We start from the raw sequence: 27,679 nt of genomic DNA, 5'->3' as shown, positions 1-27,679 counted from the left end.
AGAATGGGATAATGAATCAATTAGGGAGGCAGCTGAGATGATGTAGCATGACTTTCTAATGGTTTTTCAACTACAATCTGAAGGACTCATAATGAAACATGTTCTCCATCTCCAGATAGAGAGCTGATGGAGCAGACTAAAGCAGATTCTCTTCCTTCTGTTTCTCTACACAAGGCTAATATGAGAGTGTGTTTTGATTGAATATGAATATTTATAACAAGTTTTGTTTTTCCTTCTTTCTCAGTGCTGGGGAAGGGAAAGTGGGGGGGGATAATTTGTAAGTGGAAACATCATAAAATTAAAATGTTACAATTTTTCTAGATATGTTCAGTGACATAATAACAATGACTAGAATTTATATGGTGATTTTTAAGGCTTGCAAAAAGCACTTTCCATTATTATCTCATCTTATTCTTACAAAACTGCTGGGAAGTAATGCTCTTATTGGGCCATTTTACAAATCAGGTGACTTGTCCAGCGTCACAAAGCCAAGTTTGAACTCAGACTTCATGACTGTCTCCACTCTGTGGGGACTCTTGCACCCCCTAGCTTCCTGAGAATTGGCAGATAACTTGAATCCTTGACATTTTTATTGCTCAGGAGGTCATCTTAGATGTCTCTCCTGCTCACCTCTCCTATTTAAGTTCATTCATTCTTCTTCCTTAATATCTCTGGCATCACCCCCATCCACTCTCCTCATAGTACAACCCCTTGCTTTGGGTCCTTAAAGCTTCTCATCTGGCCTTTTGCAATAGCCTCCTAATTTCTCATCCTGCCTTTAGACTTTCACTCCTATTCAGCCTTCTCTCAGCAACCAAAGGGATCTTTCTCCAGAGTCAGAATGACTTTGCCACTCCCATATCCCACACAGCTTCTTTTCCAGCCATTTGTCCACCCCTCCCCTGGACATATTTTTTGCTGCCACTATGCTTTGTCACTCTTGCCTAGAATGCCCTTCTGTTTCACCTTCTAAAATGCTGAGTGTGGAAGAGCTACTAGCACTCTGCAGACCTGAGTTGGGATCCAGATGGACTTTAACAGACTGGAGTGGCAGCACAAATCTAAAGAAGTAAAATGAAGCAAGGAATTCCTATCTTGATCATCAAGCATAAGATAGATAGGGGAGGGGAGGCTAGAGAGCAGCTTGTTTGAAAAAGATCTGAAGGTTTGAGTGGAGTCCAAGCCCAGCATGAGCCCCAGTTTTCCTCTGTTGGAGGCTGAGTTCAGGTCTGGACCTCCTCATGCAGGAAGAACACCACCAAGCCAGAGAGCCCTCAAAGGAAAGCAAAAGGATAGGAAAATGTCTTGAGATCATGTCACCTCAGTATCAGTTGAAGTATCTGGACTAGAAAGGAAAGCTTGGGGGACACAAGAACTGTGTTTCAGATTCTGAAAGGCTGTCTCATGTGGATGTTACAGGGAATCCATGATTTTTTAAAAAATCACTGAATCTTCTTACCTCTGTACCCATGCCCAGCCCAAATCTTGGCCCCAGGTCTTAGTTCTGCCTCCCAAGACTCTGAGGAATACTGGAAAGTTCTCTCACTAGGCTTGTCTGATGGATGGAGTAGCCACTCCTTATTACCCACTTTGAGATCTACCAAAGTCTCTGGCTGGTGGTCTTGAGATCCCTATCTTTCCTCTGATCTCTGTTCTGGGGATTCCTCAAGAGTCCAGCCCGGGAGACACTGAATATTAGAGGTGGTGCCGCACAAATAGAAGCAGAGCCCAGCATGACCCAGAATATGGAAGATTTATTATTGAATCCCCAAGGAACAGACAGGCCATAAGAACCTAAGGAGATTGCCTGCATTTGCTCTCCACTCCTCCATGCCTCAGTTGATTTTCTTGTCAATGGGTAGATAAATCCCTCCTCTACCTTTCATTCTGCCAGCAGGTTACTCCTCAATCTTGATTCCTCTGTCTGCCAGGGAGCCAGAAATGAAGAGAGTGTTCTGCTCATCACTCATGCTCATGGGACAGAGAGGGAAAAGAAACATTTTCTAAAGTGTAAAAGTCCCTTCCCTCACCAGAGTCTGAGAGAGAACAAGCTAGGATCTGCCTGAACATGCCAGGTCCTATGTTTGAGGGTCCTTCTGGAAGAATGAATGGTAAGACTTCTGAGGACCTTGGAGAGACCAGGAGGCCTGACCAGCCTCACCTCAGCAAGGTGAATAATTCGGGCCTGGGAATCTGTGGCTGCTCTTAATGTATTTAGGTGCTGGCAGATCTCTGTTAGGCAGCCAATAAGTATTGATTAAGTGCTGATTTGCCGGACGCTGCTAATCACTGGGGATACAAAGGAGGATCCAAAAGATAGTCCCTGCTCTTGAAGAACTCAGTCTCTTTCTATTAGCTCAGAGGCCCCCAGGCTCTCTTTGAGACAGAAACCTTGATCCTTATTGCATCCATCAGACCCTACCCACAGAGTGCTCAACCAGTCAGGGGAAAATCCCAGAACTCTCAAACCTTCCCTTCTTGTTGACCTCTGACTTATTGGGGGGTGGGACTTAGGAAGAATTTGAGGCTATTGGAGGGAGCGTTGCAGAGCAAACAGGTAAAGAAGTTCAACAGAAAGTTCTCAGGGCTTAGAAAAAGAGTCGCTTTCCACATTGGATCCTGATAAAGATTCATTGTCTTCCTTCCACTCCCACTGGCATGGTCCTTAGGAAAGGACTTGGGTGTGGGAGGGCAGGCAGGCAGGCATGCAATCACAGGCATCTACATGTGTGTAGCTATGTTGGATCTCTGACCCATCAGGACACCTCATCTTCACTTCTTCCTGATGCACATGGGTCTCCTGGCAGCAGGTGCATTTCCTCTGCATCTCATTAGCCTCCAGAGAATACCTGGTGAATGAAGCTACTTTTAGAGCCCCCTGCCAGCACCTATGGTAGGGGGGAGTCTGAGAGCACAGTAGGAGTCCAACCCCCTCCTTTGGAACAGCTAGATGGGCAGGACCAGAAATGCCAGACCCTCTGGAGTGGCATCAAGGCCAACCCAGGCCTGGCCTCTCTTCTGAAGACTTGCCTGGTACTCACCCAGTCTCTGTTAGAAGACTCCCCCATCCCAGAAAGGAAATACCCTAGGTGTCTGAAGAAGGTTTAACTACAGATAAAATGGGAGGTGAAGCTTCCATGTCCTTCTGGCAGCTTTCTCTAGGACAGTTAATTATGGCCTCTTAAATCATGCTGGGCAGGAGGGGTCCACTTTCACTGGTGGGTAGAATTTTTGCCCAGTGTATATACTTATTGAGACTGAGATCCTTCAAAGCAGAATCCCCTCTCTGGGGAGGGTATTGAATTACTTTGCCTAGGAATTGGGGGCAGTTGTGCACTGATGGTGGGTGTGAAAGAAACAGAGTAGGGCTGGTTCCTCACTCACATGGACATGGACTCGCAGGCCCCCACACAGAAGGTGAGATTGACAGCTGTCTCTGACACGCAGCCCTCATATTGGAGAAGTGTTTCATTGGACTGAACTCGACAGTTTTCTAGAAAGAGAAAGAGGGAAATTCTGCCCTGCTCTGACATCCCTTCCCTTGCCTGGGAGCCCCCTTTCCTAGCTCAGCCCTCCCATCCCTCTAGCCACAGGCAGAGGCAGGGGCAAGGCAGGGCTGAGGAGATGATGGTTTTCTAGAGGTGGTCAGAAGTGAGTGAACATAGTTGCCCACCCAGCTGCCCACCCGATCAATCTGGAGCATCCTGAGGTGGGAGGTGGTGGTCCTTGGACTTTGAAGAAACCACAGGTGATTGTTCTTAGGGAAGGGAGGAGGCAGGGCATCCAAAGGGGACTTAGTGACAGGGGTCAGCCCAAACATGCTAAGCTCCATGTGGAGGGGGGGGGGAAGGGGCACAGATGCCCTGCCTTGACTTACCCTCAACCTTCTCACATTCGAAGCAGCAGCCAACTTTCTGGAGGACTCCCTGAAGGCAAAGCATGGGCAAGGAGAAGGCTTAGCACCTGACTTAAGTAGGGTGGTACAGGCTAAGTCCCTTAGAAGCCAAGCAGCCAAGGCAGGAGTGAACTTCCAGGACCCCAAGGTGGGCAGGGGCAGGCACAAGAGCTCCCAAACCTAGGCCTCAGTATCCCAGGATCTTTCCAGGGAGCCCAAAGACCATGGAGGTCCATCCCTTCTTTCCACCAAGGAGAAAATGGGCCCCAATTGGGGCAAGTCCTACAGGTGGCACTTGGCAAATCTACTTGGGCCTGGGCCTTGGACCTTGGTCTGCATGGATCCTGAAGGATTTGCCCCAGGGTTCCTCCTGTCCCTGACTGCTTTCCTCTTCCTTCTCCTCCTCACAACTCACATTTACACAGTGCTCACAACTAGCCAATGCCAAACACTTCAAGTAAGATCTCACTCAATCCTTGCAATACCCCTGGGAGGGAGATGCTGTGATCCCCATATCACATTTGAGGAAACCAAGGCAGACAGGGTAAGTGACTCACTAGTAAATGTTTGAAGCTATATGTGAATTGTGTGCTTTCTGCCTCTAGGACAACTCTCTGGATCCTGTGATGCCCCTGACTGATCCACCAGACAATTTAAATGGGTTTGCCAACATTTTTTGTGCCTAGCTTTGGAGCTGGTGTCCTCATCTATGCAAGGTTTCTGGCACTACCTGGACTGTGGCAGAGAGGCAGAAGGGGAAGCCCTAGGAATAGGTACCTGGGTCTTGTTTTTCTGCCTCCAGGTCCCTGAATGAGAAGTTCACTGCTGGCAGTTCAGCTAGAAGGACCCTCAAGTGTTGCCCTGGGGATGCTCCCCTTTGCTAATGGATGCCTTAGTCTGAGCCTCAAGTCTCTGCTCCCTATCTCCAACCTTCATTCCTAGTGTTCAAGGAAATGGGGATACACCTGCAGCCAGGAGGACTCCCGGTGAGACTGAGTCCATTCTGGGAGGGCCGGCGGGTGATAGGCTCATCAGATCTGGGTGCAGGTTTCAATTCTGAATGACAGTAAGCTCCCTGGAGCCCTAGGCTTCTTAAACATGTGATAAATCAGAGGGAGGAGAGTTGATACCTTGCAAGAAAGCACATCTGGGCACTTGATTGGTCTCCAAGAGAGGATGGACTGCTCATCCACCTTCTCACATAGGTATTCTGTACAGTTGTCTATGCTGGGGTTGACCCAGGTCTCGTTGACCTGAAATACCAGAGGGAAGGTAGTCAGATGCTGGGTCTGCCAGTCTCAGAACCTCACACCCCGGGAAGAGCTTGAGCACCTGCTCCAGAGAAAGCTCTGGGACTTGGGGGATCTTTCTGAGGCTGTCCCAAAAGGCAGGGCCTGCAGGTCACCTAGGATCCCAGGTGTCCCCGCCCCACTTCAAGGCGGGGACCAAGGCTCCTGCCTGGCCCTGCCTCTGCTCTTACCTACAAAGCCTTCCAGGATCTCTCACCTTAATCCACTTTCCATCAGGGGCAAGGCAGGCTGCTGGCACACACTGTCCACAGCACTTTCCTGGGAGGATCTGGTATTCCTCATCCTACAGTGAGGGGAAGAGAAGAAAGGAGATGAACTTCCTGGCTGCCCTTCCTCTCATTTTCCAGGCAAGACCCTCTCCCCTTGCCCTGTCTGGACTGTGACAGGCATTTCTTCCCTCCTCATTCCCTTCTTGCCCACCCCCAATCCATCCAGCCCCAACTGTCTACACAAGGTGCAGAAGACACATCTTTGACCATATTCCCACTCCTCTCCTCCAAGTCTTTCAGTGAGTCCACAGCATTGACAGCAGAAAACCTTTGAGGCCCCCATCCCACCCCCCCTCTCACTGTGCCCTCCACCTGCTTTCTCTGCATCAGCAAGACTTCCCTTCAACCCTGGGCTCCTTGCTGCCTCAGAACATTTGTCTAAGGGGCCTTTCCTAACCCAAGCCTGATTTCCTCTAAGATGCTCCCTTGGCCCCATCCCTCAAGGTGCTCTGTCTTCCCTCAAGTTCTAGTACAAGCCATCTTTCCAGTGTGGCACCCACAGGTTCTTTCTGTGTCTGACCTTCCTATGGAGACCGTGAACTCTCTCAAGAAAGGGTCTGAGCTTCCCACAGTCATCAGAACTGGAAGAGAGCTCAGTGGACCTCTTGAGTCATGCCTCCTTTTACATATGAGGAAACTGAGACTCAGAGGGAAAGGGATTTGACCTGGGTCATAGGGTTGCCAGTGCAGGTGTAAGACCCCCAAGGAGTGGGGAGTGGGCAGTAAAATAACAAAGATTTGAAGGCTTGAGCTCGAGGCCACTGACAACTGAGCCAGGGAGACCCCGGCCCCAGCAGACACCTGAGACATTTCCCCCTGAGCCTAGAGTACTTGAGGAAACACAGGCTGGGAAAGACCAAGATCTGGGTCACTGGCTGCATGGACCAGGACTGGGCCCTCACCGGAGCACAGGTGATGGAGCAATGCTCGGCTTCACACCACACCGTGCTGTTGGTCTCCGGGTTCACCTCAATGCGACAGGTACAGGTGTGGCAGGGCTGGTCTGATGGCACAGTAGACCCAATCTGGGAGGAAGAGTAGACAGAGTCAAGGGAAACCATTGCTTCCTGTCCCACACCCAGGGTCCTGCCCAAGGAGAGGGGAGGAGAGGGAACGGGATGGAAGGGGTCATGACACCGTCCCCTGACGAAGCAGGGGGTCTTCTGAGGGCCTGGCCAAAGTGTCAGCACCCAACAACAATTCCAGGTCAGAGAAAAGGAAGTTTTTGGTGACAAGCCATGAGAAGTTTCCCAAGCTCCTTGAGAAGGTGCTCCTAGACACACATGAACATACATGTCCATAGACAACAACCCAATGGCACACACTCATGCACATGCAATCACACACATGCAACCACATGTAGACACCTACAAAAGCCCAACCTTTGTACAGTCGATCACACATATACACACAGGGGCTATCATCCTCAGTAGAGCAGCTGAATGAGAGGAAGGGTTGTTCCTTCTCTGGTCTAGTATCCAGGCTTTCTACCAGAGAACATTCCAGGGTATTTCATGTGTGGTGTGATGAATGAACCTAGAACCAGGGTACCTCCTTCCATTGATGCAGCTACTAGCCAAAGTAACTACACATGAGACCTTTTCCAGGGGAGTGAGTCTTGCCTTCCTCCTCACAAAAGGAACACTTCATAGGATGAGAGGAGGGGAGAGGAGGGGAGACATGTGTCCCTGAGGCACTGTACCCATTATATGGATGGAAAATATGGGACCCAGTGAAGCTTCTGGAAGTGGCCAAAGTCATACAGTCAATGAATGTGGAACAAGGCCCAAGAGTATCCTCTTGTGTAAATGGGTTCTCACTTTGTGCACTCTCTGTGTCTTTCTCTCTCTGTCTCTCTGTCTTTGTCTCTTTGTCTCTCTGTCTCTCTGTCTTTTTCTGACCGTCTATCTCTCTTTTTCTGTCTCTGTCTCTCTGACCCCCTTTTTATTTATCTGTATCTTTCCATCTCTGTCTCTGTCTGTCTGTTTCTCTATCATCTATCATCTCTCTCTCTCTCTTCCTTCATTCCTTTTTTGCCCCCTCTCTCTGTCTCTGTGTCTTTCTTCATGCCTGGCATGCTTTCCCCCCTCCTCTCTGCCTTCTGGGTTTAAGTCCCAATTAACCCCCCCATAGGAAGCCTTCCTGGACCCCCTTAATTCCAGTGCTTTCCCTCTATTCCCATTTCCAAGCTCCTCTAATAGAGCTTGCTTTGTATAGATATTTATTTTCACATTGTCTTGCTCTCCCATTAGAGTATAACCTCTTTGAAGGCAGAGAGACTGTCTCTTTTGCCTTGCTCCCTAGAATGTTTCTTGACTGCCTCTGCCCGTGCCTCTTCCCACTGGAGCCGCCCCCCCACTCTCTTTAATGATGTGCCTGACCTCAGATCACAGCCTCCTGATGAACTTCTTTCCTGGGACCTGACCCTAGATGTAGTTGGGAGGTGGTGTCTCCCCAATAAAACTGGGGATCCCTAAGGAAGGTGGCACTGTTGTGATCCCAACCCTGCCAGAGATCCCAATGGGAAGGACTCCCTCACTCACCCCATAGGTGGTCCCATTATGCTCACACATTCTCTCTCCTGAAAGACACAAGAACATGAAGCAGGTGAAAATGGGAAGGGGAGCCTACAAAATGCTTTAAAGACCCTTCAATGAGACCCATTAAGTAGGGACAGGGGAGGGGAAGCATCATCATGGCCCCTAATACAAGTGGCCCAGTATTCTGGACAGGATAACCCAGGAGCAGCAGGTCTCCTCAGGGGGCCCCAGACTCAATACTCACTGCATCCAAAGACAGGACAGCAATGTTCCCTAGGCAGGATGCTAAACAGTTCCTCTTGGGGCATACAGCTTGGCTGATCCTGAGGGCAACTAGACTGGTTGCAGACTGAGGGGGATAGGAGAATATGCCACAGGTGAAGGGAGAATGCAGAAATTCTGGAAAGGTATCCCCTCCCTCTCAAAGCATCTCAGCAGACTTTACTAAGACCCAGCTCTTTTTGCTGAAGTCAAATCTCCCCTCCCCAACCTGACACCCCAATATCAGAGGGAAGGAAGTGTTTGGGGGGTACCACTGTGACTCCTTTCTCTCTGTGAAGTAGGCAGGAGAGTGGAAACACAGCCTTTCCCAAGGTCACACAGTCAGAAAAATAGGTCAGGAATAGCCTGGAACAGCTCTTTGAGACCAACAACAGGCTCACTGCACAACAGCCTGGAGAGAGAGGTAGCATAGCTCATATTATCCCCATTTTTTTCAGAGAAGGAAACTGAGGCAGCCCAAGGAGGGAAGTAGCTTATCCAGGTTCACACACTTAGTAAGTGGCAGTACCGGGATTGCAACCCAGGTTTCCAGGTTCCAGGTTGAGGTCATGGAGAGCTCCCTATTTGCAGCACCTACCTTTATAATGCCTCTAGCCTCTCAGAACTCTCCTATGGAGAGCAGTCTGCTGGGGAAGGAAGCCCAGGATTTCTTGTGGCATTTGATTCCCTGTCTAGGCAGAGTCATCCTTTCTCACCTTCCTTCTCCCTGTGACCAGGACAGAGAGCTATTCATGCTCAAAGGACCAAAAGTCCCTCTTCTCTGGCTCTTGGGGGACCCTTGACTCTTCCTTGCTCATCCTATCAACTGCAGCCCTTCCCCCATCCTCTCCTCCCACTCAACTTCTCATCCCATGACTCTGGAGCCTCTCCCCTCCAGTCCTCCTTTCTTTTAGGAGCTCCAAATCCACATCAATACCAGCTGCCTGGGGGGGGGGGGCATCAACCCCACATGTCCTGTCAAGTCCTCAGACATGCCAGGGGCTAATATGAGCTTGTTTCTTCAAAGACCTCTTTTTTGTCTGAGGATAGGGTTAAGGTGCCACCTCAGAACCTAGGTATCCTCTTGAGTTCTTCCCTCATTTCTTCTTCCTTCCCAATCCTGAATTTTCTTCCTTCACAGTGTCCCAGACCCTCCTCACTGGTCCACAGGCCCTGACTCCAGTCTATCTTCCATGCTACTTGTCAAAACTTGGCTCTTAGCATGTCTCAACCCCTGTTGTCTTATGTCTGGAATGTTCTCCCTCCTCACCTCAACCTGAGAAGCTCCTGGTTCCCTCCCAGGCCTGGCTCATGAGTTCCTCCAGTCTCTCCAGACCACTCTCCCATATTTGTAGCCTTCCCACATCTCCTTATCTCCCCAGGAGGAAGGGCATTCCTCACAGGCAGGACCTACCCACCTTGGGATTTGTGCTTCAGCTGATGAGCATGGTGCCAGTACCATAGTTTGAACTTAAATGCTCCTCAATTGATTATCTAGAGGGAAGTCAACTCCTTAGCCTGGCATTTGAAGACATCTGAAATCTGACCCACCTCAAGTAAATTTGTCCACTCATTGTCTCTGGGGTTCTGGAGCTCCAACTGTTGGTATTTTTGTGTCTGTTGTTCCTTGAAATCCTGAGCTGATCCCCCACCCCCACCCCATCCCCATCCCCATCCCCATCGTAGTCTCTCATTTCAGGACCTACTGTAACTCAGTTCCAGTAATACAAAGACAAGAAGCACATAGTCTCTGCCCTCAAGGAATCTAACTACACTCTAACTTCTTTGCATAAAAAAAAGAAATATGAGGGGCACAGATTCCAGGACTTACTCAGAGACCATCTAGTCTAGCCTGGTTATAGGTGAGGGAACTGAGGCCCAGGGAGGTGGAAGGACATGCCCCAGCACAGATACAGGCAGCAGGCACCAGAGTTGGGACTTGAAGGTCCTGGCCCCCATCTGACCCTAACACCATCACCCATGCCCTGGAGCAGCACCATCTCTTTCCCATGGTTGTTGGAAGGATTCAGATAAGTGTGAGCCACCATTTTCATAAATAACTTCCCTTCTTGGACTTCCTGGAGGTCAATTGCTATGCCCTACTAGGGTTCAGCCCACAGCATCCCTCCTTGCCCCCAGATCATCAGCTCTAAGGAAGGTAGGCCAACCCCTTCCTCTCCCTCTCCATGTCTCCTGAGCCTGCAACTCATCCATGGTGTGGGACCTATCCTCTTGTTTCAGGGCTTTCACAGAGATTTCCATTCCAATCCCATCCTGCTTCTGGGGGACCCAGAATGGACTGGCTGGACTTACCGCAGTGGGCCTCTATGCAGCATGAATCTTCTGCTAGTGGCTGGTAGACAACAACAAAGCCCTCCTTTTGACACTTGGGGGGTAGAGTGGGTTCTGGACACTGCACAGGTCTACACTGTACTGTGAGTGAGCTGTTGTCGCAGATACAGTCTTGGCAGTTACTGGTCCATTGCTCTCCAGGCTGGGAAGGACACACATATTTTGACTTGTTGAGAGACTGAAGTGCGACTTCTTCCAGGGCTTGTTCCCAATGCCTAGCCATGGCCCTTGACTGGGAAGTCAAGGGCTCTTGGATCTCTCCTTTGCCCTACCCTCACCCCCCATGACTCTGCCTAGCTCCTCCTGGCCCCCTGACCTTTCCCAAGTGTATCCTGTGAAGACTAGTGCCTTGGCCTTCTCTGGCCAAGCTCAACAACTGGGGAATCAGCCATGGGGGCTTTTTCCTTGTCCAGATATTCCTTCCTACCCCCTGAGTTCATTTTCACTGAGTTCATTTTCAGTTCATTCACCCATTGCCTCAACTGTCAGATAGCAGGAGCTCATTTCAGAGGCAAGTGGATCAGGGAATACATAGGGAGGAAGGAAAATGCTTCTGAAAATACTCTGAGAAATTGTTTCTGGATCATCCAGCATTCTAGATTATCTGTACTGTGGCCCTACTCCAGTTCTATCCTCAGGATGAGTGAAAGTAATGGTATGAAAGACAACCCTCTTGTCAAGCGAAGGTCTGTAGAGAGAGAATGGAAGGGATCCCAGGACAGACCCCTTCTGAAATCCCAACATCACAGAAAGTGGAAGAGAACAAAGTAGCAAAAGAAAAGAGAAGAGCTAAATTGAGACCTGGAAGACTGTGATCCCTCTGAGGCCAGGGGAGGAAAAAAAAGATATAAGGGCTGGGGGTCAACAGCTTTGAAAGGGACTGAGAGGTCAAGGAGGAAGACAGAGAAAAGACCTGTTGATTAAACGTTAAAGTGATCACTGGTAGCCTTAGAGGGAGTGATGTCAGCCTAGAAGTAGGGGTTCAAAAACAGACTTCAAAGAGGTGAGCAAAAAGTAGGGAGTGAGGAAATCCATCCATCTACCTGGTTTTCCATCTATCCATCTATTGTTTTATTAATGATAATAGCCAACTTTAAGATCTTTACTATTTTGATCTTCACAATAACTTTGTGAGTTAGGTGCCATTATCATCACTGTTTTACAGATGAAGAAACTGAGGCTGACAGACATGAAGTGCCTTGCCAGCTAGTATATGTCTGAGGTCAGATTTGAACTCAGTTCTTCCTGACATCAGTTGAACTCTCTATCTCCTATTCAGCCCTGCTTGTCATATAGCCATTTAACCACCTGTTTGCTGCCTTAAATACACATGTCAATGCATCAGTCTAACGAAATATCCAGTGATTTCTCCAACCATCATCCTATCCATCTGCTTACTTTGTTTGTCTATGCATTTATCCCTACATCTTGTTCCCCATTTAACCATTTGTTTCTTTAGTCATAGATTTAGAATAAGAATGTCAGCACCTTGAGGGGAGGGACTCTTGTTTTCCCATGCCCACATCTTTAGTGCTTAGTTATGATGATACATAAAACTTAGTAAATAGTCATTCATTGCATCCAGTTAGTCATCCATTTGCCTTGTCTGTCCATCTATTATCATTCGGGGGGAAGTTAGGTCACACCACAGTGAACAGAGTTACTGGGCCTGGAGAAAGGAAGATTCATCTTCATGAGTTCAAATCTGACCCAAGATATTTATTAGTCATGTAATCCTGGGCAAGTCACTTAATCACTCTGCTTCAGTTTCCTCATCTGTAAAATGAGCTACATTATCTTTGCCAAGAAAATCCCAAAGGAGAACATGAAGAGTCAGACACAACTGAAAAACATTCAAGGAAAACAATCATCTATCCGTAAATCGATGGCTCCATCTATTTGCCCTTTGATCTATCCATCCATCCAACTATCAACCCATCCATCTATCTCAGAGGTGAATCGATTGTAGATGGGAAGAAAGATAGCCCACTTTGGAGAGAACTAGATCAAGTGTCAATCACCTGTCTCGGTGGAATGATATCATAGCATCCTGGGGGAGGAGTGGTCTGTGGAACCATTGATGAAACTACAGTTGTTGCAGTTGGACATGGTCCTTGAAATCTTTCTATTTCACACTGTTGGTTGCAAATAGCAAAAAAACTACAGCCAGCTTTGTCTGTCTTGTTGTAGATAACATCACCTGTCAAAAGAAAGAGAAGACTTATAAAAGACTTTTTATTTTTAGGATCATATTTGTGTCCTCGAAGCTAAAGATGTGTCAAAAAGGAAGAAGGCAAGAACCCGAAGGACATGAACAGCATTCTTTGTGTGAATAGGTAGAGAAGTGACATTTATTTTGATTTAAGAATTTCTGAAGAATTCCCCCAAAACTATTAGAATAATGATTAAATCCAAAGAGATCCCACAGAAACATAGAGCATCAGATGAAAACTTGACTGCATTGAAGATCAGAAAAATTCTACTTACCAGGAGAAAACAGGTCTCCTGACACAAAGCAGAAGCATGGCGTTGTGAAGGATGTTTGAGGGATGGTTACAGAAGTGGAAAATGTAGGGAAGGTGGATGTCTGTAAAGTAGGTGTGCTCACATGTGTAGTCTTCAAATGGGAAGTCACAGGAGTGGAGGAAGTTGAGGTTGGGGTTGTGCAGTGGTGGTAATCATCACAGCAGAGCACCCTGACGTGATAGTTCAAACAGTATTTTGTGGGTCCGGCCTGGTCACGGTTTCTGCAGATCAGACCAACACTCACATTACATTGCACAACCTGTTCAACGTGACTGAGGGAAAGGTTCAGGTACTTCTCTGCCCGACACTCAATCTCCATGGGCTTCTTACAGATGGCTTTCCCCGTAGCCCGGATGTTGTCATAGGTCTCAAAATCTCCACCATCTTCTCCAGGGATTGGGTAGCTCTGATCAAACCAATCTGTCCACAGACACCTGGGCTGGCATCCTGTGGCTGATGTGGCCATGGTTGTGCCTGAAGTATTGGGACTGAAAGTTGTTGTTTGGCTGGTGGAGGTGGTTCCAAATGAGAAGCTTGTGCCCAGGGATCCTGGAGTTGTCTTTGGCAGCTTGGTGACTTCAGTAGGTCCAGATGTTGGAAAGGTGTTTGGTCTTTCTGTGGTAGACTCCACAGGGGAGGTTCCTGCAGTGCTTGGGCCAGTGGATGGTGTGATGGTGGATGTGGATTGCAGAGAGGTCATTGTCACTGAGCTGGTGACTGTCTTGGTGTTGCCCTGTGTGAATTGTGTTGGCGTGGTACTCAGACTTGAGATCTGAGGGGAGGTGCCCAATGATCTGGAGGAGGCAGTAATGGTTGTGATGCTGGTGGAGGGTGTTGTCCAGGAAGTTGATTCTGTGGAGGCTGTGCTTATTGGAGATGGAGTTGTTCCACAGTGGCTATAGTCATCACAGCATTGGATTCGGATTTGGTAGTTGAGGCACATTGTCTTGGGATCTTTCTGTTTACTGTTTCTGCAGATCAAGCCATAATCCACATCGCACCACACCACCTGCTCGAGCTGGTCAAGAGGTGTATCTGGGTAGAGTGATGACTGGCACTCAATGGCTATGGGATCCTGACAAATCTTGTCCCCAGCATCCATGATGCTATAGTAAGTCTCAATATCTCCTCCATATTTCCCTGGTCTGGGTTTGTCAGTGTCAAACCACTCTGTCCATCGACACTGAGGTACACAATGGGTAGTGGTTATCATGCTGCTTGTGGGAGTGGTACTGGGGATGGTGATGAGGGTAGTACTGGGTAGTAGCATGGTAGTACTGGGAGAGTGAGTTTCCACAGTAGATAGAGAAGTCTTGGAAGGAGTGGTTCTTGGTGTGGCTGTTGTTCCACAATGGGTGTAATCACAGCAGAGCACACTGATATGGTAATTGAAGCACATTTTGAACCTTCCAGACTGGTCCTTGTTCCTGCAGACTAGACCCTTGTTAACATCACATTCAACCACTTGTCCCACTTGGTCGATTTGCATGTCCATGTAGTTCTCTGCTCGGCACTGGATTTCCTGAGGCTTCTCACAGATGGGTTTCCCAGCAGCCTGGATGTTAGCGTAAGTCTCAAAGTCTCCACCATCTTTTCCAGGGATTGGGTAGCTTTCATCAAACCAGTCTGTCCACACACACTTGGGCTGGCATCCTGTGGCTGATGTGGTCATGGTTGTGCCTGAAGTATTGGGACCTAAAATTGTTGTTTGACTAGTGGAGGTGGTTCCAAAGGATGGGCTTGTGCCCAGGGATCCTGGAGTTGTCTTTGGCAGCTTGGTGCCCTCAGAAGTCCCAGATGTTGGAAAGATGCTCGGCCTTGCTGTGGTAGATTCAAGAAGAAAGGTACTTGCTGTTCTAGACTGGCCAGGGGTGCTTGTCATAGTTTCTATTATTAATGGAGCTGTCAAGGGCTTGGAACTAGTAAACTTCCAAGTTGTGCCCTGAGATTTGGGGGGAGTTTGAGTTCTGTTCTTTACTGTCACAGAAATAGTTTGGGGAGTTGAAATGGCCCCCTTTGTAGATGTCACTAGTGTTGATTTGAACGTGGTAAGTTTTTGAATTGTGTTCTGTGATGTTGGTAGTATTTCTGTCACCTTGGGGACTGACGGAGAGGGGGAGCCTTTTAGGGTTGTTGTGGTCCCTACTACTGTGGAAGGGCAGCCCGTGTAGTCGTCACAGCAGAGCACACGGATGTTGTAATTAAAGCACATGTTAAATTTCCCCTTTTGATCCTCATTTCTGCAGATCAGCCCAAATTCCAGGTTGTAGTGCAGAATCTGTCCAATCTGGTCAATGCTTACCTCAGGGTAGTTTTCAGCTCGGCACTCAAGTTTTTGGGGATCCTGGCAAATTTTTCCTCCTGCTTTTCTGATATTGTCATATGTTTCAATGTCTCCCCCGTTGATTCCAGAAATCGGAAAGTCCATGTCAAACCATTCTGTCCACTCACATTTTGGTTGACAAGCAGTAGAGATTCGGGTTGTGACCTGTGGTGAGACTGTTGCAATTGTTGTAGAACCAGGAGGACCTAGGGTGGTAGTCTGTAGCTTCAAAGCTGTGCTCACTTGTATTGTTGCTGTTGAGATTTCTGAGTTTGGAGTTTGCCTTTCTGTTGTCTGCATTACTTTTGTAGATGAATGGATGGGGGGAGAATTCGTAGACTTGACTGTGACCTCAGTTGGTCTGGAAGGAGCTGCTGTTGTCACTTTCACCATCTTGGTTGTTGTAGCCAAGAATGTTGACATGGGCACTGGTGAGGTCCTGTGTGTCTTGACGATTGCAGTAGTGGGTGGTGGGGGAGCTGAAGAGGATGCTAATGTAACTGGGGTGGTCTTTACTGCTCTTGTATTTGGAGATGAATGTGTGGTCAGAAGAGTGATTGTTGTTGTGGGTTCTTGGGTTGCAGTGTGGGCTGAGCTGCTCCCTGTCACCAGGATTGTAGTGGCTAATGATGGAGTCTTAGGAGTCTGCGATGGTATTTGTGTTGTCTGTGTTGCTTCTGTTGATGAATGGATGGGGGGAGAGCTTGTTGTCTCAATTGTGGTCTGCCTTGGAGTAGAAGTAGCTGCTGTTGTCACCTCTACCATCTTGGTTGTTGTAACCATGGGTGTTGACATGGGCACTACCGAGGTCCTTTGTGTATTCTCAGTTGCAGTGGTGGGTGGTGGGGGAGTTGAAGAGGATGTTGATGGAGATGTGGTGGTCATTATGACTCTTGTATTTGGAGGTGAATGTGTGGTCAGAAGAGTGATTGTTGTTGTGGGTTCTTGGGTTGCAGTGTGGGCTGAGCTGCTCCCTGTCACCAGGATTGTAGTGGCTAATGATGTAGTCTTAGGAGTCTGTGATGTTCTTTGTGTTGTCTGTGTTGCTTCTGTTGATGAATGGATGGGGGGAGAGCTTGTTGTCTCAATTGTGGTCTGCCTTGGAGTAGAAGTAGCTGCTGTTGTCACCTCTACCATCTTGGTTGTTGTAACCATGGGTGTTGACATGGGCACTACCGAGGTCCTTTGTGTATTCTCAGTTGCAGTGGTGGGTGGTGGGAGAGTTGAAGAGGATGTTGATGGAGATGTGGTGGTCATTATGACTCTTGTCTTTGGAGTTGAATGTGTGGACAGCAGAGTGCTTGGTGTGGATTCTTGGGTTGTAGTTGTGGCAAGGCTGCTGCCTGTCACCAGGCTTATGGTGGTGAGGGATGTCTGTTCTGTGGTGCCAGTCCCCACATTGGTGGTCGCTTGTGGTGTTGATGCTGGTAGTGTGACTGGAGTCCTTTCATGGCAATGGCTATCATCACAACACAGGACCTTGATCTTGTAGTTGTTACACATTTTGAACAAACCTTGTTGATCTTTATTTCTACAGATGAAGCCAAAGTGAACATCACAAAGGACAACCTGACCTACTTCCTCAATAGTCAGGTTGGGGTAGTTCTCTGCCTGGCATTCAATGCCCTGGGGTACCTGGCAAAAGTCTTTTCCCATATTCCTGATCCTGTCGTATGTCTCAATGTCTCCTCCAAATGCTTCTGACTTGGGGTAATCTGTATCAAACCACTCTGTCCATTGGCATCGAGACTGGCAGGACTCAGTGCTGGTCCTAGTGGAAGTGGACCATATTTTGGGGGGCACTGTGGAAGTAATACCAGAGGATCTTGTGACAGGTGAACTGCTCGTGGCTGTGGACCCACCACAGGGCCTGTAGCTGCAGCACAAGACTCGAATCTCATAGTCACGGCACAAGGGAGGGTCCTGCTCTGCATTATAGCACACCAGCCCACGGGATAGACTGCATTCCACCTTCTGTCCCACTTCTATCAGTGAGACATTGGGAAATGCCCGGGCTCTGCACTCCACAGCACGGGCAGTAGAACAGATTTGGTATCCGCTTCGCCGTAGGTTCTCAAAAGTGTCAAAGTCTCCGCTCTCAAGTCCTTCTCCTGGAGTGCTGCTGTCATACCAGTCAGACCACTCGCAAGCTTCTCGCACACACACTGTGGAAGTGACTGGGATGGTGGTGGTAGGCCCTGAGCAAGGAGAGAGAAAAAGGAAATCTCTTGTGAAACATGGTCTCTTGGGGGAGGCTGGGACTGATGCCAACAGAAGACTCATGAGCTCTTTTTACAAAGAGAAGATGACTCTTGGAGGAGGGCCTATAGAAGAGAGGATGTGTGCTGTGATGAAAAGGATACCAGTTTGAAGATAAGGAGCCTTTGGTTTGACTACTGCCTTCCCATGTGACTGCTGGCTACTCACTTCAACTTATTTGAACCTAAGTGTGATGACGATATCTTCTACATCCTAGGTAACATCAGATGTGATGTTTGTGTGGTGTTTCTGGAAAGGCTGACTACTAGTGCTATTGTCCTATAGTTAGACTGCCAGGAAATGCTAGCTATTTCAGTCCCAAGTCTACCATACCTCTCTGTGATGGCCTTCCTGGGGCCCAATTGCTTTTCTCCTGGGATACTGACCACTGCCTTCCCTGACAATGATCTCAGACCCCTCCAAGTGGAGGACACAGAGCACTTGACCAGCAGTGGAACCTCAGAAGGTCTGATTTCTCAGACCAAGTGTCATCAGCCTCAGTGGCCACCCCAACCTCTCCATAGGAGTGATGTGCACACATGGCAATGAAAAAACAATAGAGATTCCAGTCAGTGGTCCTGAGACCCTGGGGCCCCTGGGAAGTTGCCAGTAGGACCCAAAGGAGCAGGAGGAGAGTACAATGAGGCCTTGTGATAGTCAGAGCCCCAGGTTGGCAGGTAGGAGGTTCTGCTCATCACTAGCCAGGGGATGCAAGGCAAGTCCCTCCTTCTCTCTGTAAGATTGGTTGGCTGGACTAGGCAACCATCAAGGGTCCATCTGGCTTTCCTGGAATTCTAAATTTCTAAGTTAAAAAGGGAAAAATTTTTCCTTGCTCTGGACATTTCTGAACCCTTGGCCAAATAAATGGGGATTTTGTAGCTCTGCCTGGTAATAGTCTTAGCTTCTGGGCTCTTAAATGGGCAGGGATCCATTGCTATTATTATTATTATTATTATTATTATTATTTGTAATCATCACCATGCAGAATGACTACCTAAGGGTGATTGACCTGGGAGGAACTTTAGATACTTTCAGACAAATGATTCACTCCAACCAGTCCCAGAGCTTACCTGCAGTGGACTCTGGTGTCCTGCTGGTAGTGAAGGTGAATGGTGCAGTGGTGGAGGGGGTCACAGGGCATTCTTTGGAGTTGCGCTCAATCTCCCCATTTTTCCCACAGATGGCAATGAGGCAGGCTCCAAGGCCATCAGTGGTATTGTAGATAACTTCATGGATATGATATGTGTGACCCTCATACACACATGTACATTCTGAAAAGCCAGAAGACCAAAGACATCATGTGATACCTGTCTAGAGAGCCAGGAGTCCCCATTCCCAGGCATCTGGGCAGCTTACTCACCATTCTGGTCATGTGTGCATTGTATGCCACTCATGGTACAATTACTAGGAGTGAGAAAGAGAGGGGAATCAATGTGGGGCATGAGCCAACAAGGACAGCAGCCAGTGACAAATCCCCAGCTGCCACCCACACCTGGGATGCATCCCTCCTGCCCCTTCGTATCTCAGAATCCTTAGCTTTCTTCTGTATCTATAGCTCAGGAGCTGCCTTTCACATAACACCTTACCTATTAATGTAGTAACCTTTTATCTAATAGGTTTTTATTAAATGCACACTGAACTGAATGGAATTCCTCCCTGGGCCTTGTTGGAAAGTCAGGGGCAGGTACTGGCCAACATTCTCCTGATTCCCTAAGTCAAGGGTAGGGCCAGTCTTCTTACGTACCAGCGCTGGCAGTTGTCTTGGCTCATGACCTTGTCTCCCACTTCATAATAGTTTCCATCTTCATCATAACAGCCACATTGCTCAACACACTTCATCTGGTTTTCACTAAAGAAGGGTTTCTCAGCTGGGCAGTTGGGATAGCAGCCTGAGGGGACAGAGAGGAGGAAGGCTTCAGTGAGCAGAAGAAAATGGAGTACAGACATCCTCTTTCCAGGATGACCAAAAGCTTCTCAAGTCCAGGTGCAGGAGGATTGAGGAAGGAACTGGTGACCTTTAGTCTGGGGAAAGGGGGAGGGGGAGGGGGAGAAAGGAGAAGGGCAGAAGAGCTGTGCTCATCCATTGTTATGGGGAGGAGGGACTGAAGTGGTTCTGCCTGATCCCAAGGGGAAGAACTAGAAGCAGAGAGGGAGGAAGAAATCCAAAAGCAGAGAGAGAAAGAGAGAGAGAGAAAGAGAAGAAAGAAGGAAGGAAGGAAGGAAGGAAGGAAGGAAGGAAGGAAGGAAGGAAGGAAGGAAGGAAGGAAGGAAGGAAGGAAGCTCTCCCTAAATAGGATTGATCTAAGACTCTGAAACAAAAACTCTGTGAACCCATTCATTTGCTTGAACCTGGACTTTGATTTTAAGTGGGAAGGATAAGTAAGCATAAGGAAGGCTGGGAATGAGAAGATGAAAACTTAGAACAATTTCTCCTGTGGAATTTCTTTTATTATATTGTTCCTCTTCATTGACATCAGGGTTATATTTTGATAAATCTGTATCATCTTCATTGAATTTTTATTTGATAGATCCTCCTCTTCTCCTCCTTCTGATTCTTTTTTTTTAGGTTTTTTTGCAAGGCAAATGGGGTTAAGTGGTTTGCCCAAGGCCACACAGCTAGGTAATTATTAAGTGTCTAAGACCGGATTTGAACCCAGGTATCCAAGGCCGGTGCTTTATCCACTAAGCCACCTAGCCACCCCCTCCTTCTGATTCTTTATGTTCACTTTTGAGATACAGATGGTCCAACTGCTTTCCCTCTCTACTGTTTTTTTCCTGACCAAACTCTGTATTCTTCATCAGATCCTTCCCATTAAATATACTCTACATTTTCACTTCCATTAAGACCTCCATCCTGTCCTTTCCTCTAGCTTTGTATTTGAAGTAGTGCACAAACATGCAGATCTCCTGGCCCATTTCACTGCCACTTTCTGCTGCCAGTCACTAGCACTGAATAAGCCTCTGTTCCTCTCAGAGAGGTTTTTCTGATTTCAGTCCTGCCAGCTTTCATTATCCTGACTTCAGCTGGTTTTTCTCCACATCAGTTAGAACTAGTTCTTCTTGCAAAGTTTACATTTCTACATTTCTTATTAGAGCAGACCCAGTCACCATCACTGCTGCCAAAATTCTTGGTCGAAATCTGCTGCTGCCTCTGTTGCCAACATCTCCACCTCTCCCTCTTCTCTTCCTCAGACCATTCCTAGTGTCTCTTCTGAGTTCTAGACTTTCATTATTAGCTATACTAATTAGACATTTCAAATGGTTTGATCTGTAGGCACCTAAGGTCAACATATCCAAAGAAAAAGTCAATTGTCAAGGGAATCACCATCTTCCCAGTCCCTCAGGTTCATAATTTAGGAGTCATTTTGGACTCTTCACTACCTCACCACCCTTATCCAAGACGGTGCTAAAGTCGATCAGGTTCACCTGGGTTCATCTCAGATTAGTGTCACCTCTAGTCAGTTTCACCTCTCAGGACCTCTGGTCAGTTTCACCTCTGGTCAGTTTCCCCTCTGGTCAGTTTCATCTCTAGTCAGTTTCCCCTCTGGTCAGTGTCACCTCTGGTCAGTTTCCCCTCTGGTCAGTTTCATCTCTAGTCAGTTTCCCCTCTGGTCAGTGTCACCTCTGGTCAGTTTCCCCTCTGGTCAGTTTCACCTCTGGTCAGTTTCCCCTCTGGTCAGTTTCATCTCTGGTCAGTTTCCCCTCTGGTCAGTTTCATCTCTGATCAGTGTCACCTCTAGTCAGTTTCTCCTCTCAGGACCTCTGGTCAGTTTCCCCTCTGGTCAGTTTCCCCTCTGGTCAGTTTCATCTCTGGTCAGTTTCCCCTCTGGTCAGTTTCCCCTCTGGTCAGTTTCCCCTCTGGTCAGTTTCCCCTCTGGTCAGTTTCACCTGTCATAGTTCTTGTCGGTTTCCCCTCTGTAGCACTTCCTGTCATCTCCCCTCTGCAGCATCTCTCTAATCTGCCCCCTTCTCACTGCTCCCATCTTGATCCGGATCCTCATCACCTCACACCTTGACTATTGTGATATCTGCACAAGAGCTGCCTGCCTCCAGTCTCATTCCGCTCCATTCATCCTCCAAAGTGATTTTCCTAAATCCTTCCTAAATCTTTTACTATTACTGAACAATCTCCAGAAGCTCACTGTCATCTCCAGGAACAAATGAAAAATGCTCCTCTCACCTTTCCAATCTTCTAACTCCTTACTGTTAATGTCCTCTTCAACCCAGTGACCCTGGCCACCTGACATTCTATTTACTGTCCTTTCTTCCCTCACCCAAGAGGTTGTCCCACCTCCCTCTCACACTTGGCTCCCAGTTCTCTTTGGACATTGGGTTTCAGGTTCACTTCTGCAGATCTATCCCATTTTCCCCAGCTTCCAGAGCCGATCTCTCTGAGATTTCCTTCCACTGATAATGCCTACATAGGCACCACAATTGTCCTTTAACATGTGACACCTTTGTGATCAGGGACTGTTTTGGCCTCTATGCATCCCTAGCATTTAGCATAGTACCTAGAGCCTAGTAATCATTTAATGACTACTTGTGGATTGAATGATAGAAAGTAGTTCAGAAATTGAGGGATTAAGTTGACCCTGCACCCTACCCATCACCCAGGGAGTTCCTGGGTCCTCGGCTTTCCATTTTCCTCTTTAAGGATGAAGTTTCTAGGTTCAGAGCTGCACTCACCTTCTAACCCAGGTAAGTTCACCAAGCACTTTCCACTTGGATTGCGACAGGTCTTTAGACAAGGGGCTCCACATGGCTGGTAGTGCCAGTCACACTCCCCGTGAGAGTTGTAGAAGTCACAGAACAAAGCTAAGGATGAGAAGGGAGGAGTGGGTAGAGAAGAGGAAGGTTTCCCCTGACTCCCAATGCCCCTGATACCAAGAGGCCGAAGACTGGCTAACAAGTTCTCAGACCAACCATTCTCCTGAATTCTCAGAAGACAGGGGAGTGGGCCATGGCTCTAACCCATATCTGTTCACCCAACCAGTTTTCTCCTATGTCCACACTCTTGCTCAGGCAGGGTCCTATGCCTGTAATGTCTCATTTCCCTGCTTTATCTCAGGGATTGATAGTCATTCTTCAAATTCCAGTTTCAGTCACCCACTGCCTGTGGGCAACCTCTCTTGGCTGCTGTCTGGACCCCACCCTTGTCATATCTGGCCTACCCACTTCCAATTGAGAGCCCCCCACCCACCCAGCTCTCCTTCTATCTGTCTTGGGCTTAGCACCCAGGGTCTGGGGCAGAAGTAACCCCTACAGAAGGCTTGTCTGATAGAATGAAAGTGCCTGGAGACATTTCCTCTCACAGCACCTGAGTATGCACATGTGTGTGGGTTGTATGCAGGCTGCTCCTATATGTCAGAGTATGCAAGACTATGCATGCTCTGCCCTTTCCTCCCACCTCAGCATGTCAGGAAGAAGATGTGTCATCAACTCACGACAAATATTGGGTTTTCTCCAGGAGATGCAGACGCCCACATCATTGCAGGCTTGTGCATAGGCTGCCACGGCAGTACAGAAACACTCACAGTCTCCACCAGTGTCACAGGCACATGCATCTGATACACAGGCTTCATAATATTTGGTGGAGTCCACCTGGGAGAGAGAGGAACAGAGGTTCTGAGCCTCACTCTGCCCTCTAGTTCCCTGCCTGCTCCTTTACCCTTTGTTCTGGACAGCAGAGGCCCCTGATGGGCAGAGACTGGATCATACACTGTCTTTCTGACCCAAGATCACAGCCCAGGGCATGGTCCAAGATAGCAGCTCCCTAATACCAGTTGGTTAACCTGGTCTAGGCTCAGTGACCTTGGTCCTCCCTGCCCAGCCTAAGTCATCATTGTCTGATTGGGATTTTGTTATCTAAAGGTCATTCCCTCCCAAGCTGCAGCCCAAGATGTATGTCCCTACATACAGCAGAGCCTTAATAGAGTCATGCTGCTTCAACTGGAAAGCTTAACTGAGCCTGTGACTCATCAGCCTTGAGAGCTGATGATCTCCATACCTGAAGATCAGGCTCTGACCCCAGCCCTAGGTTCAGAAAAACAGTCCAAACAGGCCCACCAGCCATGGCCCTGAGAGGGAGACCCCAATGTGCCTGCAATGGGCACTTGGAAAAAGGAAAAGGGCACAGTCATTCTGAGGGCCTGGCACACAGAAGGCACTTCTAGGGTGGGGAGTGGAGCTAGCATACAATAGGCATTCCTGGGGGGGGGGGGGGGCTGGACAGTAGATGCTGAATGGATTTGACTGCAGCTGAACAGCATGCTCCACACCCTCAAAGAATCCAGACTAACATTTGGGGTGTAACCAGCCCTCCCTTGAGTTATTAAGAGTCATTATTGTCATGAGAACCCCACAACAACACTGTGAGGTCAGGGATGCAGGAGCTATTTTTTCCAGTTTACAGATTGGGCTACTGAGGCTATTCAGGGAGAATGAGAGTTACACAGCTTGTAACTACTAGAGGCAGGATTCAAACCCAGGGTTCTCCTGATTTAAAATTCAGCACACTCTCTTCCAGGCCAGGTTACATCTGAGGGAGGGGAGCAGGGTCCAGGATGAGGTGGGCAGAGGGAACAAAGCATGTTGTATACAAACTCAGGGGGCAATGTGATCCTTGGAGCAGGCACCAGAGAGGACAGGACAAGTACAAGGTGTAGTGAATAATTCCGTTTGGCTAGAGATCTGACTAAGGGAAGGGAATCACAGAAGATGGAAGGAGGGTGGACATTTGGGAGCATCCCCAGGAATCAGCCTGAGGAGGGTGAATTGGGCCACCGTAGGTTTGGAGAGATGGAGTGCAGAGAGGCCAGAGGCTGACCCGCTCGCCGGGATGGTGGCACTGGAAGTGGAAAGGAGATAGGCTGAAGCCTTCCCTTCCCTCCAGGCTCAGTTTCCCCAAAGACTTCCCTGTCCCTCCAGTGGAAGCACCTTTTCTCTGCTCTGCTTTACTGCTACCATTCTGGTGGCTAAGCCATGGCCCCCCAGAAGAACAGAAGTCCTTGCAGGGCAGAGATGTTTCCTACCACAGTGCCTGCACCCCAACTAATATTGCTTGGATTGGACTAGAACTCTCCTCCTGGGAACTGACCAGTCAGAAGAGGAGAATGTGAGCTGGCCAAGCACATCAGCAAGAAGGATCCAAGCAAACCCCTTCCTCTTGGGCTCCAGGTCTGGCTTCATCTGACTGATAGCCCCCCCCCCATTTATGGGGGATGGGAAGGGACAGAATCCTAGACTAGTGGGGTGGTTTGTGGCTAACAATTGCTGGGGACCTGAGTGGGTGATCACACCTGACTTCAGGCACCTCTCCGGTTCTGGCACCTGTCCTGAAGAAATAACCCCTGGCATTGTTAGGATTACCTGAGGGTGGCAGGCAGCAAAGACAGCACTGTTGATGATGCTGCACTGCTTCTGGGCCCAGGCCTTGCGGTAGGGGTTGGCAGTGCAGGGGTCCCTGGTGAGGCTAGCATCTGGGCAGGTGGGAGTGATCTTCCAACTGTTGCCAAACTCTTGCACATCACCCACCACTGAGAGGCTTCTAGTGGTGAAGTCATTGATGCTGTTGCCATCGTAGTTCCCACAGAGGCCGCAGACTTTCCCCTATGCAGAGAAACCCAGAGAGTAGGCTCAGGACCTCCATGGGAGCTCGGAAAATGACACATCTTCACCAGATCTCCTGCACCGAGGACCACCCTCTGCAATCTGCATGAATGCTAGAGAAACACCATTCCAAATGGGTGCACTCCACCCACTACAGGAGATGATTTTCACTTAGGACCTGTGGATGATTGCAGGATTCCACAAGGCTGCAGGGGCCCAGGTCTGGAGCCAGACCTGCCTCACTCAGCTCCAGCCTGGCCTCAGACTGTCCACTATCTGGGGGGGGGGTGGAACTTCCACTCCCACCCACCAGAAAAACCATCAAGTCTGGATAGTCCTGAAGTAGGGAGATTTTCTATGGGTGCATGACCCTTGGCAGGCAGAGGGGACTGGATGGACTTTCTCTGGTGGGCATGGTATGCCTGTGAAACCTGGACAGTCTACCAACATCATGCCAGGCAACTGAATCGCTTCCATTTACATTGTTCTAGGAAAATTCTGAAGATTCCCCCAGCAGGAGAAGATCCAAGACCTTAAGGGCATTTTTTCCAATCTGCCAAGCATTCAGTTAATACAGAGGGCACAACCATGGTGGACTGGCCATGTTTGAATGCCAAACATTTACTTTCCAAAAGGACTATTTTGAGGAGAATTCACACAGAGCAAGCACTCACAGGGGTTCAGGGTCTGGAAAAGCAATACACAAACACTCTCAATGTCTTTCTTAAAACCTTTGGAATAGAAGCAGCTAGGTGGCGTAGCGGTTAGAGCACTGATCCTGAAGTCAGGAGGACCCAAGTTCAAATTCAACCTTAGACATTCAATACTCACTAGCTGTGTGACCTTGGGTGAGAAACTTAACCCCATTGCCTCACCATAAAAAAAGAACTTTAGAATTGATTGTACAACATAGGAGATACTGGCATAGGACTGCCCAACATGGTGTGCCCTCATCAGTGAGGGGGCTGCACTCTATGAGGAAGGTAGAATAGAAGAATTTCAAAGGAAATGTGACATCCATAAATTTAGAGGACCCACCCCAGGTGTTCACATGGACTATTTGTGCCCAACCTGTGGCAGAGCTTTCCGAGCTCGTACTGGTCTGATCAGCCATACTGTGGCCACACTGATTTGTCTCAAACATAGTGATGTCATTTTGGGAATTCCAAGAACCCCAGCCATGGTGGGCAGATTTGTAAACTAGCTCCCAATGCAACTGAAGAGGAACCCCAACCTCAGAGAGCAGAACTCAAGTTTCTGTCATCACTTCCTTCCAAGAGGTCCCTGAGATATAGAGTGAGAGCATTTACAGGTGGGGAAATGAAGGCCCAGAGAGGGAAGGAACTTCCCCAAGGCCACACAGCTGGCTTCAGGCAGAGCCAGGTCCCTCCCACACACCAGGAGAGGCAGCCTGGGGGGATTGAGGTGACCGCCAAGAGCTCCCTCTCCCCCAGGCTGCTGCTGGGCCTGACCTTATAGTGCTGATGTAACTTAATGAAGATGCTGGTTTTCCGGTCCCACATCAGAACCATCCCCGCTTGGGTCTCAAGAACCATGTAGATGCCTCTGGAGTGGATCTTGTACAGGACCTCCTTGTTTGGCCCTCTCTCCACCATTTTCACCTTGCCTTCACTGAATATCAGTTCAGTTCCCTAGAAAAAGGAGGAAGATTGTTTGGGGGGGGGGGGGGCATGATAGGGAAGGTAACATCTGAGTGACTGCCTCAACTGAAAACTTTCCCTTCTTCTGACCCTAGAGCTCATTCTCCCCCATATTTGTCCAAGGGAGGTGTGCAGCACTGACCACCCGGTGGCCTGGCTATTTGTGGTTGGATGTGGCTAAACATGGGAGCCTGGAGAGCACTCTTGGTCTGCCTCATGATAAAGGTATCTGAGCAGATCTGCTTTGATTAGTAATCCATGAAAGGTGGACAGGCCCTGCTTTGCTTGGACCCAGAGGACTGGAGGTGGGGGGCAGGGGCAGCACAAACAGGTCAAATGAGGCTAAAAACCAAGGGACACCTGGAACTGAGAGATAGTGAAGAAGGTCTCTAGCCTTGGATAGACACCCAATGATGGGGCTGATGTTGGGACACAGGCTGGCCAGATAGGGTGGTCACTAGTGGGAGCTCTTGAGTCTCCAAGGCCAGTAATCCATGGGACTGGCAGAGGACCCCATAACCTTCCTCAAGATGGGCCAGTAGCTTTCTCAGGAGACAACAGCTCCTCTCCTTCAGGCAGGTGAGCATTGGGACATACTATGGATGCCATAGAGGGAGGTTCCTTCTGGGCTCATCTTGGACTGGAATGACCAGGGCTCTTTGGAAGTGGGGGAGG

General features: G+C 48.6%; 1 protein-coding gene and 1 pseudogene across 1 annotated transcript in view; both read right to left on the bottom strand.

The window, feature by feature from the left end:
• Positions 1-1,736: 1,736 nt before the first annotated feature.
• The window catches only part of MUC5B (mucin 5B, oligomeric mucus/gel-forming), a 48,680-nt gene continuing 22,737 nt past the window's right edge, over positions 1,737-27,679 (bottom strand). The window contains exons 24-41 of the mRNA XM_074230776.1: positions 26,816-26,995; positions 25,104-25,343; positions 23,180-23,336; positions 22,422-22,550; positions 19,480-19,624; positions 19,096-19,139; positions 18,806-19,006; positions 13,115-17,674; positions 12,649-12,827; positions 10,589-10,769; positions 8,259-8,363; positions 8,018-8,055; positions 6,377-6,499; positions 5,402-5,488; positions 5,026-5,148; positions 3,878-3,926; positions 3,385-3,493; positions 1,737-2,849 (exon numbers count right to left, since the gene is read on the bottom strand). Of these exons, the coding sequence (XP_074086877.1) occupies positions 2,666-2,849; positions 3,385-3,493; positions 3,878-3,926; positions 5,026-5,148; positions 5,402-5,488; positions 6,377-6,499; positions 8,018-8,055; positions 8,259-8,363; positions 10,589-10,769; positions 12,649-12,827; positions 13,115-17,674; positions 18,806-19,006; positions 19,096-19,139; positions 19,480-19,624; positions 22,422-22,550; positions 23,180-23,336; positions 25,104-25,343; positions 26,816-26,995 (6,834 nt within the window). The 3' untranslated portion in view covers positions 1,737-2,665. The remainder of the gene's footprint in view (positions 2,850-3,384; positions 3,494-3,877; positions 3,927-5,025; positions 5,149-5,401; positions 5,489-6,376; positions 6,500-8,017; positions 8,056-8,258; positions 8,364-10,588; positions 10,770-12,648; positions 12,828-13,114; positions 17,675-18,805; positions 19,007-19,095; positions 19,140-19,479; positions 19,625-22,421; positions 22,551-23,179; positions 23,337-25,103; positions 25,344-26,815; positions 26,996-27,679) is intronic.
• LOC141517173 (zinc finger Ran-binding domain-containing protein 2-like) lies at positions 19,637-21,982 on the bottom strand (annotated as a pseudogene).

Source organism: Macrotis lagotis, chromosome 3 (assembly GCF_037893015.1).
Source record: "Macrotis lagotis isolate mMagLag1 chromosome 3, bilby.v1.9.chrom.fasta, whole genome shotgun sequence".
Classification (NCBI taxonomy): Eukaryota; Metazoa; Chordata; class Mammalia; order Peramelemorphia; family Peramelidae; genus Macrotis; species Macrotis lagotis.
This window is presented reverse-complemented; position numbering and strand designations above follow the sequence as displayed.